Source organism: Heloderma suspectum, chromosome 4 (genome assembly GCF_057233095.1).
Source record: "Heloderma suspectum isolate Gila_16-S chromosome 4, 16-S_ref, whole genome shotgun sequence".
In the NCBI taxonomy this organism is placed as follows: domain Eukaryota; kingdom Metazoa; phylum Chordata; class Lepidosauria; order Squamata; family Helodermatidae; genus Heloderma; species Heloderma suspectum.
Genome location: NC_139461.1, coordinates 109,281,218 through 109,295,285, shown reverse-complemented (window position 1 = coordinate 109,295,285; position 14,068 = coordinate 109,281,218). Strand labels below are relative to the sequence as shown.

Genomic DNA, 14,068 nt, shown 5'->3' with positions numbered 1-14,068 from the left:
ATTAAATGGGGTTACTTTTGAGTAGACATGTATAGGATTGCACTGAAAGACACAGAGGCATAGACCTTATGTTGCATAAGAAAATGAAACATACCTCACATCTGCTAAGCAAGCAGAAGTTTGAAAAAGTTTGTGAAAAGAAGCCTTCATCACCTCTCTGCACCCTTCCAATCAACAGTGCACTCACATGGGAGAAGGGAAAGGAGGGGAAAGACAGTGGATATTTTTAACAAGGAAAAGCATTGAAGCTCAAGCCTACCTGGAAGTGGTTTAGTGCTTGGCATTACTCAGGAGTGAAGAAAATGCACTCAATGAAAGCTTAGAAACACCTTCATATACTGCTGGGCAAAGTACCAGTATTAAAAATACAAGGGGCAAAATCCAATGGTGGCTTCTGCCACTGCCGATTCTCTTCTGCCCAGCTGACTACATTGTGCAATTGGCCCTCCCTGATTGCGCAATTGCGATTTAGCACTTCCGAGGCAACCTGAAACAAGCGGAAATGTTTGTTTCTGGAAAGAGGCAGGTTGGCAGAGCTAGCATAAGGGAGCTCCGCCAGCCTGCCTCCCTCCAGAGATGAGTGTTTCCGCTCATTTCAGGGCTTCCTCTAGGAAGCGCTAAATCTCCCTTGCATAAGTGGTGGGTCCCACTTGCACAATGCCATCAGCAAGACCCACTGTTTGTGCAATGGAATTGGCAGGGTGGAAAAGAATCGGCGGGGGCATAAGTGCCCCGTTGGATACTGCCCCATGTGCCCAGCACCATAATCCCCACTGCCACCCCAAATCTGCCTTCAGCATTCCCTTTCAGAGTTGTGGCTCTCCATATACATATCCCTTGTCCAAATACTCTAAATGCTACCTATGTTTTTTCGGGTTAGGGAAGGGGGAATTGCTGGATTGCAATTTGGAAAAGAAACATCATGTATCTATGCATTTATTGTTCTTGTTCATTACTTCTAGTAATTAAAAGCATAGAACTATGACTGTTGAAATTTGAACTCTGCTGCAGAAGGGGCATTTCCCTATATTTAAGTTTCCCACTAAAAATACAAAACACAATTTGGAATTAGTGTTCATCTGCTCTAATTTGTTTTATCCAAACACAGAATGTTACGTTCCGTGTGTGTACAGTGTAAACCACACATTAATCATGTCTCACGTCCACATACTCTGACAAAGTACAGTTGAGAACATACTTAGAAAAGTACAATTTATAAGCCCAAGATGGACTGGGCCTTGGAAGCTTGATTCATACTATATCAAGTGCTTAAAATTCAACATAACTGTATTGCCAACAAATACTTTTTGTTGCTGTTATAGCAGCATGAGAACATGGTGTTTTCCCTTTATTAGTTTGCCTCCAACTGCATCTTACATTATTCTAAGGAATATATTTCTCTTCATGATGCCACTTCCCGCAAAAAACCATAAAGCTGTAATTCACACTCCATCTAAGAAGAAAGAGCAACAGCAGTGCTAGATGTAATCCTAGGAAACACTTGTTCTATACCATGCCACATAGGAATCCATTTTTAAAGTATATTTGAACTTATCTGGCTTTCATTATAATGGTAAGGATAAGTACTTAACAAGACATAGCATATGGAAATGGTTAATTTTCAAAGCAAGCACTATTCTCAAAATGCAAAAAAAAATAAATCCTATTCAGGAAGCATCAAGTAGTTGCCGAAGCAATTAGTGAAATGAAATAAAATATACAGGCAATTCAGGACCAAAGTAGACCCAACAGTAGCTGTTGATTTTATTCCTACCAACTGTAATAGTGTGTATTTTCAAAACAGCTTACCTTCTTTGGGGTTCCTAACACTTGGCAAATTTTGAAGATTTCATCAACTTCACTTGTTCCTGGAAAAAGTGGTCTTAGTGTGTAGAGTTCAGCCATTATGCTGCCAACAGCCCATATGTCAATGGGAGAACTATAAATAGAAGATCTCAGTAAAACCTCAGGTGCACGGTACCTGTGATGTGAAAAGAAATAATGGAACGTATTTGTGTAGAGATACAAAATGTAAGTGAAGGTCCTTACTAATAATGTAGTTACCATCTGGTGGAAACATAATCAGTATATGGAGGCTGTGATCTTAGTTCTCTAGCCAATCCAAAATCAGCTATTTTAACAAGTTCTGGACCCATACAGAGAAGGTTTTCAGGCTTCATATCCCGATGGAAAAATCCTGTGAATGTTAAAACAGACAAAGAAATAAATCAACTGATCACTGTATCAACAGCTACCTCAAACAGAAAACAGCTTTGGAATTCTATTGGACAATAAGGAAATTCTCTCTTCTGAATTAGATTTAAAATAGCTTGCTATAAAATGTTTTTGTATTCAGTTTTATAGACTTCTGACCTCAGCTAGCTGGTAATTGGTATATTTATGGAAGCTGATGGATCTGACAGATTTTTAAAATATAACACTGAATGGATAAAATCTGGAGCAGCCAACTGATTATAGAATTTGTACTTGATTAATTATCTTTTTAGCTAGTTAGTTACATACAAATAAATGGAATATTACCAAAGCCTCAATATGGGGACCTTTCTGATACTGAATGAAGTGTGAGATAACTTGCAGTTCAGCTGAATGAATGGAAGCTACCAAATCATTGTTAAAAGGAAAGTTCATAGAAAGGGTTGTATCCAGACTTAGTATACTTAGAGTAGATCCACTTAAATCAATAGGGCTTCAGTCAGTCGTGACTAACTTGTAACATTGATTTCAACAGGTCTACTCTAAGTATGACTAAGCCTGGATCCCAACCGGGTTTTTTTTCCATTTCCCAGTAATGTAACATACCAGAGCCAAAATAGCCTTTTTAAAAAGTATGCCTAACTCACAACAACATACAAGGAATTCAACCCCAGACTGGCACTGTCAATGCTATCACCACAAACCATTTGATCAGCACTATATACACAGTCCCTGATGCAGGTACAGAACAGCACATTGCCCAATTGCACCTATCCAGGGGATCTGCAATAGCAACACTCTGTTGATCATGCAAGTCCCAATCTAGCAATGGGAATCTATGCGTGGAAGCCTCCCATGCTGAGACAGGCCGCATCATTTATTAAAAAGTTTAACTGTTTTCTATTTTCCTTTGTTTGAAACATACAACTCCAAGATCAATCCAGGCCTTGGAGTGTTCTTGGGAATCAAAAGCTGTGTAAAAAGTAAAGGCAGAAATAGAATAAATTAGAAAAATAAGATAATATACCAGGTATATTACACAAGTTGTCTGAAGTTTTGGAATGGGATGTTTGCTAATTTAAAGAAAATCAATCTTGGAGCAAATTAGAGAGAATTACAAGTAGCTGGAAGCTGCTTATCTAATCCGCTTATTTAATTTTTGTGAACCGCCCAGAGAGCTTCGGCTATTGGGCGGTATAGAAATAAATAAATAAACAAACAAACAAACAAACAGCCTTGTCTAAACAACACAGCAGTTAACCCATGTTTTATGGTTGGGTTGACTAAACAAACCAGCATTCTGGATTCACCTGTCACACTCACCACCTATGACCTGGTCAATCGTAGGCTGTTGATTAAAAGTGGAAGTGAGGAGTGTGCGGGAATCAGCACTTGCTCATTCCTGTTCACGTATGGCAAATGGTGGGTTAATTAACTCACAATTTGCTATTAGATGCAAACTGGGTCAATCAGAATTCTAGAAAAAGATATCAATGATCTTTGAGTATATTTGTTGTAAAAAGAGCGAAACGCACAGGAAAAAAATAGCTTGAGGTAAAACTAATCTTACCTTGAAAACTGAAAATACATCAAAATATTTCTCAACAAAACCCTTTCAGGAAAATGAAGAATTGCCAACTCAGAAGCTGCTTAAATGTAATTACAAATATATGACTATCATTTTCTTTGAGCAGTATGGAATATATATGTCAGAAGCCACATTCTCCATTTAGGCCTTGCCACTACATAATAAAAGTAAAATATCCCAATTATACTTTAACAGATCATGAAGTAGTTCTTTTCCAGTTATAAATATACCTCCTATCTCATTGTTGTACATTTATGTCTGAAAGCAGAGTAGCAAGAGACTTACCATGTTTATGGATAAAAGCTAACCCTTGTAATATTTGATACATAATGTTCCTGATGACAGACTCAGGGAACAACTTATTTCTGTGAGGAAACAAATTGACAGTGTCAACAGACTTTCATAACATTAACGTTTTGTGTTCCTGTAAAGCAGGATCTATTTCCAGTTAAAAACAAAGAAAAAGTCTTAGGTTGCAATCCTATGCACGTTTAGGTAAAGTCCTACAACTCCCAGCATGCCCCAGCCAGCCATGCATCATGTGAAACTGGGAGGGTTTAAACCTGAGTAATAAGCAAGTTAAACATGAGTAATATAAAAGCTTTTCTCAGCAGAAAATAACTGATCTGGAAAAGATACCTTGGCTTACAAGAACCCAATTCTCAATAAGACTCCTGTAGAGGAACGAATTAAGCCAGTTTCTGACACACTAAGTCAGACTCTGACATTTTTACTTTATTAAAATATCGAATATCTTTCTGTGACACAGATAATTACAGCAGAGCTCAAAATATCAAAAAAGCTCTATGAAAATAGCAAACAGGATGCTGCATTAAGTTTTAAAAGTAGATATACCTGTCTTTCATTAGCTGATAGAGATTTTCCTTCATATACTCGAACACAAAATAAAGATGGTCATTTTCTCGAATAACTTCCTTCAGCTTTATCACATTGGCATGATTAAGTTTTTTTAGAGACTGCAAAATATAAAAATGAATTATTTTTACCTTGTCTTTAGTTCCAACACTGGCTGGAATAGAGTTATTTAAAGAAAATATGTAACTGTTCCTAAAAAGCCTCAGAATCGCCAAGGCCCATTTTAGCACGTAGAGGGCAGGCTTCAGAGCAAATAGGTTGTGAAGGCCAGGCATGGGGTCTACTTGCATCCTGTGTCCTGTCTCCAGGGCCTGTGTGCATGCCAAGTATAACTATCTTATTTTCACATTTCACCCTTTCATATAGTTATGAGGACAGACATCCTCTCTTAAATGCATCCAGATCGCATTTGCTTTACAACTTGGGAAACAAATGAAATAACATGCTGGCCATTAAAATTATTATGATGGAAAGGTTCAAATAAACCCCACATACGGCAATCATAAAATCTCTGTGTTAGCTAAATGGGTCCTTGTGCCCTTTCTTAACTTATCAGCAATCCCACATTGTCTAGGCCAAGGGTGGGCAGAAGGTAGATCTCCAAAAATTTGGGACTTCTATTCACAGCATGGTCAATAGTCAAGAATGCTGGGAAGTAAAGTCCAAAACATCTGGAGAACAACTTTCCACACACCCCTGGTCTAGATCAAGGTGTCTACATAGCCCTCTACATTAAGATGGCCAGTTTCATAAAATCACAGAATAGTAGGGTTGGAAGGGGCCTATAAGACCATTGAGTTTCCAGACAATCCCTTTTTCCGTAGCTGTTTTTACTTCTGTGCAGCCAAATATTTATCTGCAATGCATTCATGAGTTTTGCAAAATCATACAAATCCCGCTGATATTTTTTTAAATCAAAAAGGTAAAACGTTGCAATCAGTGGGGTGGCAGACAATGGTGGGGGGGCTAATTCCCACCAGCAGAGTTTGAGAGAAAGCCACACTAACAAGGAGGGGCTCCATTTTGGCACAAAATAGCCAAATGCATGTAATCCTATGCATGTTTAGAAAGAAAAGAAAGTCCAGCAACTCCCAGCATTCCTCAGCCACCACGGCTGGCTGGGGAATGCTGGGAGTTGTAGAATGTTTTTTTTCCTATTTAAACGTGAATAGAATTGCATCCCAACTTATGGAAAACACAGTATGAACCCCAGGTCAGCAACTAATTTTCTTCAAGAGCCAATCTGACCATTTTTTGAGTAAGCACCAAGGCTCCAACCCATGAGTGGCCTGCTAGTAGGGATGTTGGAGAAATCTGCAACAGAATCAAATGAGTTCAGATTTCTATGAATCCAACCTGTGGATACCACAGCAGACTAGCTTTTTCTGATTCCATGGACTTGCAGACTTTTTTTTTACTTTCCAGAATGTTATGCAAACGTAGTCGTAGAAAAATATGAAATAAAAAAATACTGGCTGAAAATACACATTTCCTCTATAGGCAATCCTCTATAGGTGCAATCCAATGGCCATTAGACAGTGGCTAGATGGCCGTAGGATTGGTAAGTTTCTGGGAACTGCTTCCCCACCCCTGCCGCCTTGCAGGCAGCGTCAGTCATCCTTGGGCTCCTCACTCAGATGAGCAGCGTGGAGTGGGGCAAAAGGGCGCATTCCCTGGGCAGGGAGTGCAGAAGTGCCAGTACGATGCTTCCTATGTGTCGTCCGGCCAACTCACCTCCACTCCGAGGACCTGCGGCCATCTAGCTGCAAACGCAGGGCGGCTGAAGCACGGAGGAAAGGATCCCCTCCATGCTCCTCCCACCATGCACTGGATAGGCGGTCGCCTTTGAGTTCAGAGGCGGCTACCTATCCTGATAGGATTGCTCCCTCCATCATGAAAATGTGCATTTGGGGGAGATTTGCACAAATTGGGGAACTGGAAAAAAATCCGATTCCACCAATGAGCAGACAATGGAAAGAAAGGCAGCTGACAATCTGCAAAATGCAGATGGAACGGATTTTACAAAAATGTGCCACAGACATCACTCCCTCCACAACCCACTTTTACTTCTATACTGACAACAGAGCAGGAGATACCCCTTAAGAGGGCCAGATTTGGGGTCTCCACACTGAGCAGAAGCTACCAGACATAACACTCCTATCAAAATTAACGTTCTATGAGCGTTACCTTGACTTCTCTCAGGTTCATACATTCATCCCAGGAGTAGAACTTCCGTTTCATTCTGAAATAAAAATTACGAGGAATCCATGCTTAAATAAAAATGGCAAAACACACAAGACAAAACAAAACAGAAAGGTGGATAAACTCTGCAGTTCAAGTAGCCAGAGGCAGCAGCCCAATGATGTCTCGTTATCTCAAGCAGCATGTATTGTGTGTGTTACTGTGGCGAGCAAAGTGGAAAAGAGACAAATTAGACCTACAGAGCACAAGTCACCAGGAATAGAATTACACCAGATTCCTACCACTGGTGAAAGAGCATATTGAGGCTACGATCCTATAGATATTTTGTTATTTTTATTATTAAAGTTTCTCGAACATCAATTAAAATCATATGCCTACACATACTTACCTGGGAGTAAGTCCACTGACCTGAATGAGTAGTCATGAGTAGGACTGCATTGTTAAACATTTAAAAAGCATTAGAATTTAAAGGCACAAACCTTTTGATGGCCACAAGCTCCCCTGATTCATTGCTCTTCCCCATCAACACACTGCCATATGTTCCATCCCCAAGCTGCCTCATGGTTGTGTACCGATTCATTTTGTAAAAGCAGGTTAGCCAAATCCTCAGAAATGTTGAAATTGTTTCTTTCCCAGAACGTTGTTACATAAGTGAGTAATCTCTCATAGTAGTTGCTTAAGTCATCAGTCTTCTTTTCCAGTATTACAACCACTCTATCCGGAAATAATGTAGTAGTGAAGGAATAACGCTGCCATTCTTACAAGCGTCCTTAACAACAAAAACAAAAACAAATGTTTTTATTTAAATATGTTGTGGAAAAGGACATGACTACCATGTAACAGCAATTTAATGGTGCAATACATTAAACAAATACAATCTCTATATAAAAAGTATGCATAGGAAGCACATCTAAACTAAATCTGTGCTGTATAGTAGATGGATAAATGGAATACCAGGATAGCTTTCTTGCAAACTATGAACATCTTCTCAAGGGTAAAAAAGAGAACATAGAGGGCTAATAATGCAGTAGAGTCCAATTAAATGAAAGTCTAGACATGGGTAGGCAACTTGTGGTCTACTATTCCCAGCAGAGCCAAAGGTGATGGATGATGTGAGTTCCAGGCCAAAACATCTAGAGGGCCTCCTGTTGCCCACCCCTGCTGTAGATCCTGATTAATATGGGTCATGACAGCTAATTAATATTACTGTCAGTGTGATATGTTACTTCAGACCAACAGATTGAAACAATTCAACTGCAATCCTAAACTCACTTACTAGTATGCATGTTTACTTACTTCTGAGTAAACATGCATAGGATTGTGTTACAAGTCAGCAAGGTGATCATCATTTCTTTTCCCAGATAGCTAACATGTTAGCTAGAATCCTTAAAACTCTGTACTTTCACTGTTAAAAATAGGTATCTAGTTCTCATGGTGGTAAATAAAATTCCAGAACGTGATTGCACTGAGTATGTGAGACCATTTCCCGAACTGAGGCACTATAGCAGCACACAAACTACAGGAATGCTCCAAATCACATACTGTAATAAAGCAAAAATGCCTAAAATACAAAAGGGAACCTTTACTCTCCAAGCTACAGTATATGTGGAAAGTGATTTTCTGGTGCTACTGAAACATACACATACATGGCCTGCATAAGATATTTCCCAGGATACTTTGTGTGTTGTGCATTAAAGTGATGAACTGGAAGCACAGAAGCTGCCATCTAGCTATACCTGAAGACCACAAAGGAAACAAGTGTCAGAATGAAATTAACTGGTAGCAGGATGTTACAGGATGGAACCTAAGGGGCAAAGACGAACATCTCTGAGTGGTATATATAGTGTTTTTGCTAAAAATGGGGTAGAGCTGGATGGCACTGTTGCCACGTTCCACTGTTATTATTTAATGGTGTAACAGAATTTTCAGAGGAAGTGTGAACGGGAATCTGAGAATGAGATGGCAGCATAGTCAAAAACAGAAGAAATCTGTCTTTCTGTTTGTTGGTTTGTTTGTTTGTTTATTTATTTATTTCTATACCTCCCAATAGCCAAAGCTCTCTGGGCGGTTCACAAAAATTAAAACCAAACAACACACAATAAAACACAATGTTTATTACATGCACTCATTTTTTCTCAATAAGAAATTATTATTTATTCTTAAGGGCAACTGCTCTGAGCCCAGAGACTATTCTATGTGAGTCCACTGAGTATTCTATACAACCTCATCTCCTGAAACATACGCAGAACTGGGATACTAAAATGACATCACATTCCCCTGGGAGTACCCTACTGGAGAAAAGAGAAGGGGAAAAAATGCTATTGTAAAGAACAGATTGTTCCTTATTGTTGAGGACATGCTGCCAATAATCTCTTCAACCAGGATTAAGGAAGGATTAAAGGAGAGGACAGATAGAGGACAGGATACCATTACTCAAGGGTTTCTAACAGTATCAGAGAAGTTGCAGGAATAAATAGCTGTGAATCAAAGCAACACAGAGTTAACTAATTATTTTAAGGTGTAATTTCACAGCTATTAAAGAGCACCATACTTGAAACTGAGTTTACAAGAACTCTTGATATGTGTGTATATGTGTATGTGCATGCATATACATACATACATACATATTCCCCCAGAGATGGATGTCTGTACTTCCTAACACAAACCACTAAACATAAAGCCCTTCAAAACTGATGAGTCTATCTGCAAAAAAAAAAAGGCATGCAAAACCAAAAAAAGTGTTAGGCTGGCAAAACTGAAACCCAAGTAGTCACATTCTAAAAAGCCACCTGTGCAAATGCACTATTCCATAAAAGTGATTAGCAGCAACAAAACTATAGAAAGACACCTATATAGTCCTTCAGGGTGGTAATGGACTTACTTGTTGACGTGGTAATTCCAAACAAGAGAATTAGCACAAAGCATTTCTGTTTGTGAATCTAAGCATACTCGCTCAAAATTAATACCATTATTTTCAATTGCACTTATTGGTAAACACAAGATTAAAATTAGGGCATGGCAGCCAGATCCTAAACATCTAATTTAGTGACAGTAGTTTGTGAAGATAACAGAAAGAGTATTATTAGCAGCAGGTTTAGGGAAGAGAAATAGGAGTACCGGCAACATGGGACAACTGGGAGGAGAGTATGCAGATTTTGCCCAGATATTTGAGATTCTATTACGTTCACACAGTGTGGCTGAGCAAACGAAATGCTCTATTCAGGGTGCTTACTAGACACTGCTTCATGACATAACTTCTCCTGTATAGTAAAGTTTAACGTCAGGCTTTGCGTGCTTTGTACAAAACCAGAAATCATGTAGTATGGGATTGTTCTAAGTATAGCATGGAAAGGAAGTTTCCATTATAAAACTTTTTTTACAGATTTTTCCCTAAAGGGTATTGTGTAAGACAGAAAAAATGGGACAAAGTTATGGTGTGTTTTGTGGATTTTTGAAGACAATTGGATTGAATGGTAATACCTATGAAACTAGAGCTGTCTTATCCTGAAGGTGGTTGTTTGAGAGCCTATTCAGGCTTCACTAAGCCATTAAATAACAGCAGCAGCAAAGTGTAGCAAAGCCATCCAGCTCTACCACACTTGCAGTGAAAATGCCACTCTATAGCAACAATGTAGAATCTAAGATCTTGTGGGGGGGATGCACAATCCCCCCGTTGCTCAAAGCAAGCATGCTGCACCGCACAATAGTGTCAAAGAGGGATAACAGCATAGCAGCGCCGAGAGTTAGAGTTGCATCAGAGCTAGGGTTGGGTCATATCAGTTGGCTCAAGGAGACAATAACTGATATTTGTATGATATGATTCAGATCACTTCACATAAAGCTGGTGATGAGATGCTAATGCTTAATCCTATACTTTGCTGGGCATGTCATTTCATAGGACTGGGTGGTAACCCCCAGTTCTTCTACGTTTATACATCATGAACGTTATTCATGGGTGTTGTGTGTACATTTATCCTGCCCTGCATCCTGTGGGTGTTTCATGCAACTTTTTTTTTTAAAGGCACTTTCTAATTATACATTTTCTTACTGAAAAAGAGGTCACACTGATCAGAAAACTCACCCTTTTCCATCTTAGGAGTTTCAACTTAATTCTCATAGATAAAAATCAAATACAGACCTCATGAATACTAAGCAACTGTAAGCCTGATCATGTTTACCTTGCCAGCAATTTTGCCACTGGCTTCACCAGAACTAACAATGGTTGCACAATTCATTTAGTTTGTTTTTCATCTTTCTCAGCAGGCTAAGATTTATAGAACTTGGATAAGATTTATCTCCCGTATACATCAGACTAAGTACATAATAATTACATATGCATTTGTAATGCAGAAGACCAGAAAATCCACATCTTTTAAGTTAGCATATGCAATAACAAACACTGACAATTTTCACAATTGTTCAATCCTACACCCAGTAACATTTGGGAACAGAACGTGTTCTGAGTGTGAAAAGATGGAATTCATGATGAGCATCTTGAAAAGGATTCATTTTGCGTCTGCTTTCTTTCCTTGTTTACTTTTACCGGATGAATTTCAACAGTTGCTAAACAGTGACAAGTGGTTGCCAAGGTAGTAATACAGACATTTCACGTCCTTTCATTCATGCGAAAACTGCAACCTTCCTTTCATGAATAAATAATATGGATATGCTTTCCTCTCCTTGACATTTGTGCATCTGTTTATCATTCCCAAAGTTAAGAAAAAGCGCCTTCCCCACACTGCTACATTGTTGTTCAACAGACCTAGAAATAAGATGTGTTCAAAATTCTTCCCCTAATCTCAACTATATTTACTTTAAAATCTGTCCCACTGATTTCAGTGGAAGGTATGTCAATGTCCAATCCTATTGAAATCAACATAGAATTTATCTGCATCAAATTGGGCTTAAAGTATATTTAGGATTGCAACCATAAGTTTGAATTGTCACAGAAAGTGGAAATTTCAAATTTCTGAATTTTGGTTAAATAGGTTGTTTAACAACTTCTTAACTTCTGGAGGACTGTGGGGAGCTTGTCTTTGGTCAAACTATATGAATTTCTAAAGGAAAGAAAATCCCTCCCACTACAGAATCTGTCAGTTCCATCCCACACATACACCATTGCCAAGATCTAGACCACTGATCTAGACTACCAATTATCCTACCATCACAGGTTGACAAAAACTATCTAATTTTGTGTGATGAAGTTAACAGCTGGGATATGTCAATAATCCCCCCACCTCGCCTGTTCAGAAGTGAATAAGAGTGCTTTTTTTGTAGGAGAGCATGTGACTTACTTCAAGCTCGCACCTCACAATTCTTATGTAGATTTATATATACATACATTTTTACATAGGTAAAAAATTAAGTGTATCACTTGGGTGGAGGTGGTTTTAAAAATGTATGTATGAGTGTTTATACCTTAACTTTCAGGAATGTCAAGACACTTTTACAGGGCACAGTCCACCTAAACTTACGTTGTCTTAAGAGCCAGCATGATGAAGTGGTTAGGATGTCAGACTAGGCCCTGGGAGACCAAGGTCAGAATACCCACTCCAGCCATGAAGCTCAATGGGTGGCTCGGAGCCAGCCACTATCTCACAGTCTTACCTACCTCACAGGGTTGTTGTGAGGATAAAATGGGAGGAGAACCTTGTTTTGAGGCTTCTTGTACTGAGGCAACCTTGAGTTTCTTGGAGGAAAGGAAGGATATGTGACATAAATAAATAAATCTGGAATGCAAACTATATTCTTAAATGCTTTCCACTGAAATTGGTGAGATTTATAAAGTCTTTAGCTTTGGCTAGATCAGGCCAGAAACACTTTCAGCCGGGTCCCCTGCGCATTGTCTCCGAAGTCAAGTCGCACTATGTTCAATGAGGCTTATCTTCCACGTTAGGTGTGAACAGGACGGCAGCCTTAGAAGTAAATCCCATTTAACTCAGTGAGCCGAGTCTTACTTCTGAACAGACAAGAGCAGAACGGAATTGTAAAGCTACACTAACCTCCACTAACTCCGGAGTAAAAACCCCTGGAGCCGGCCGATCTGCAAGAGGGCTGAAGTGAGCTTACTCTAGAGTAAAAGCGTGGACTCTGGCGCCGCAGGAGGAGCCGCCGCCGCCTGGACTCCCAGCGTGCCAGCCAGACTGTTGCTGCTTCTCTTCCCACCCCTCCTTCTCTTCCCCTCGTCACCATTAGCCCGCCCTGTCAGCCCGCGCCTGCACACACTCACTGCTGCGCAGCTGGCCGCCTCTGGAGGCTCCGGGGCCTCCCCCTCCGGGTCCTTCTTCTTCTCTCGGCCGCCTCATCCCAACCTCCGAACCGCCGGCAGCTCCCTCGACTCTGCCGGGCCCGGGCTGCGCGCCGGCGGCGACTCGTCACCTAGGCAACAGCCCGCCGAGCGACCCGCCGAGCCGGCGCGACTGAGGCACGAAAGGAGTGGGCGGGGCCAAGAGGAGGAGGAGGAGGCGCGCAAGCGTGGAGAGGAGGAAGGCGTCGGATGGTAACAGAGGGGGCGCTCGTGACCCCGGCCTTTCGTGGTCCTGATTGGCTGACTCGGCGACAGTTCGGGAACGGCCGGCCCAGCGCACCCCGCTGGAGGGCGGCAAACTGTGCGCGCGTGACTTCTTCCGAACAGCGAGAAAGGCAAGCGAAGGGATGCTGGGAGCTGGAGTTTTGTGTGCGAATTGAGGCTCTCCGCAGGAGGTAGAGGCCATGTGTACCCCACTACAATAGAATTTAGGCTGTAATGCGACGCACACTTACCTGGGACGTAAGGTACATCGTACACCGTGGGACTTAAGCAATTGCAGTATCGGTCTCGTCCAGTGCAGCAGTAACTTTGGTGCCCGACAGTATTTTTGGGAGAGCAGCACGGTAACCGTTCCTGGCAGTTTCCCCACAGTTTGCTTCATTTTGCATATATTTGGTGCTGTACATATTTTGATTTCGGAATGCCCTACCAAATTATTTTCCTCGATTAATGCATGTATATTTTAAATTCTCTACTGTGTTTAATAAATTCCCTTGTGACTGAAGAAGCCCGTGTGTGTGTCAGTGGCCAGGTTTGCACAACGACACAATATGGGTTGTTTCCGCCACCCCTGTGTATGGCGCTCATGTGCCTGGCATTTCCTTAATTACCCATGCTGCATTGCGGGTTGACGTATCATCAGAATCCGGCATGTGGCG

At 40.7% G+C, this 14,068-nt stretch overlaps 1 protein-coding gene across 3 annotated transcripts in view; it reads right to left on the bottom strand.

Annotated features, from left to right (window-relative positions):
* Window positions 1-13,317, bottom strand: part of MAK (male germ cell associated kinase) — a 44,603-nt gene extending 31,286 nt beyond the window's left edge. For all 3 annotated transcript variants that reach the window (XM_084850338.1, XM_084850340.1, XM_084850339.1), the window contains exons 1-7: window positions 13,110-13,317; window positions 7,360-7,649; window positions 6,866-6,920; window positions 4,658-4,779; window positions 4,088-4,167; window positions 2,065-2,197; window positions 1,810-1,981 (exon numbers count right to left, since the gene is read on the bottom strand). In XM_084850338.1, the coding sequence (XP_084706464.1) occupies window positions 1,810-1,981; window positions 2,065-2,197; window positions 4,088-4,167; window positions 4,658-4,779; window positions 6,866-6,920; window positions 7,360-7,460 (663 nt within the window). In that variant the 5' untranslated portion in view covers window positions 7,461-7,649; window positions 13,110-13,317. The remainder of the gene's footprint in view (window positions 1-1,809; window positions 1,982-2,064; window positions 2,198-4,087; window positions 4,168-4,657; window positions 4,780-6,865; window positions 6,921-7,359; window positions 7,650-13,109) is intronic.
* Window positions 13,318-14,068: the final 751 nt, after the last annotated feature.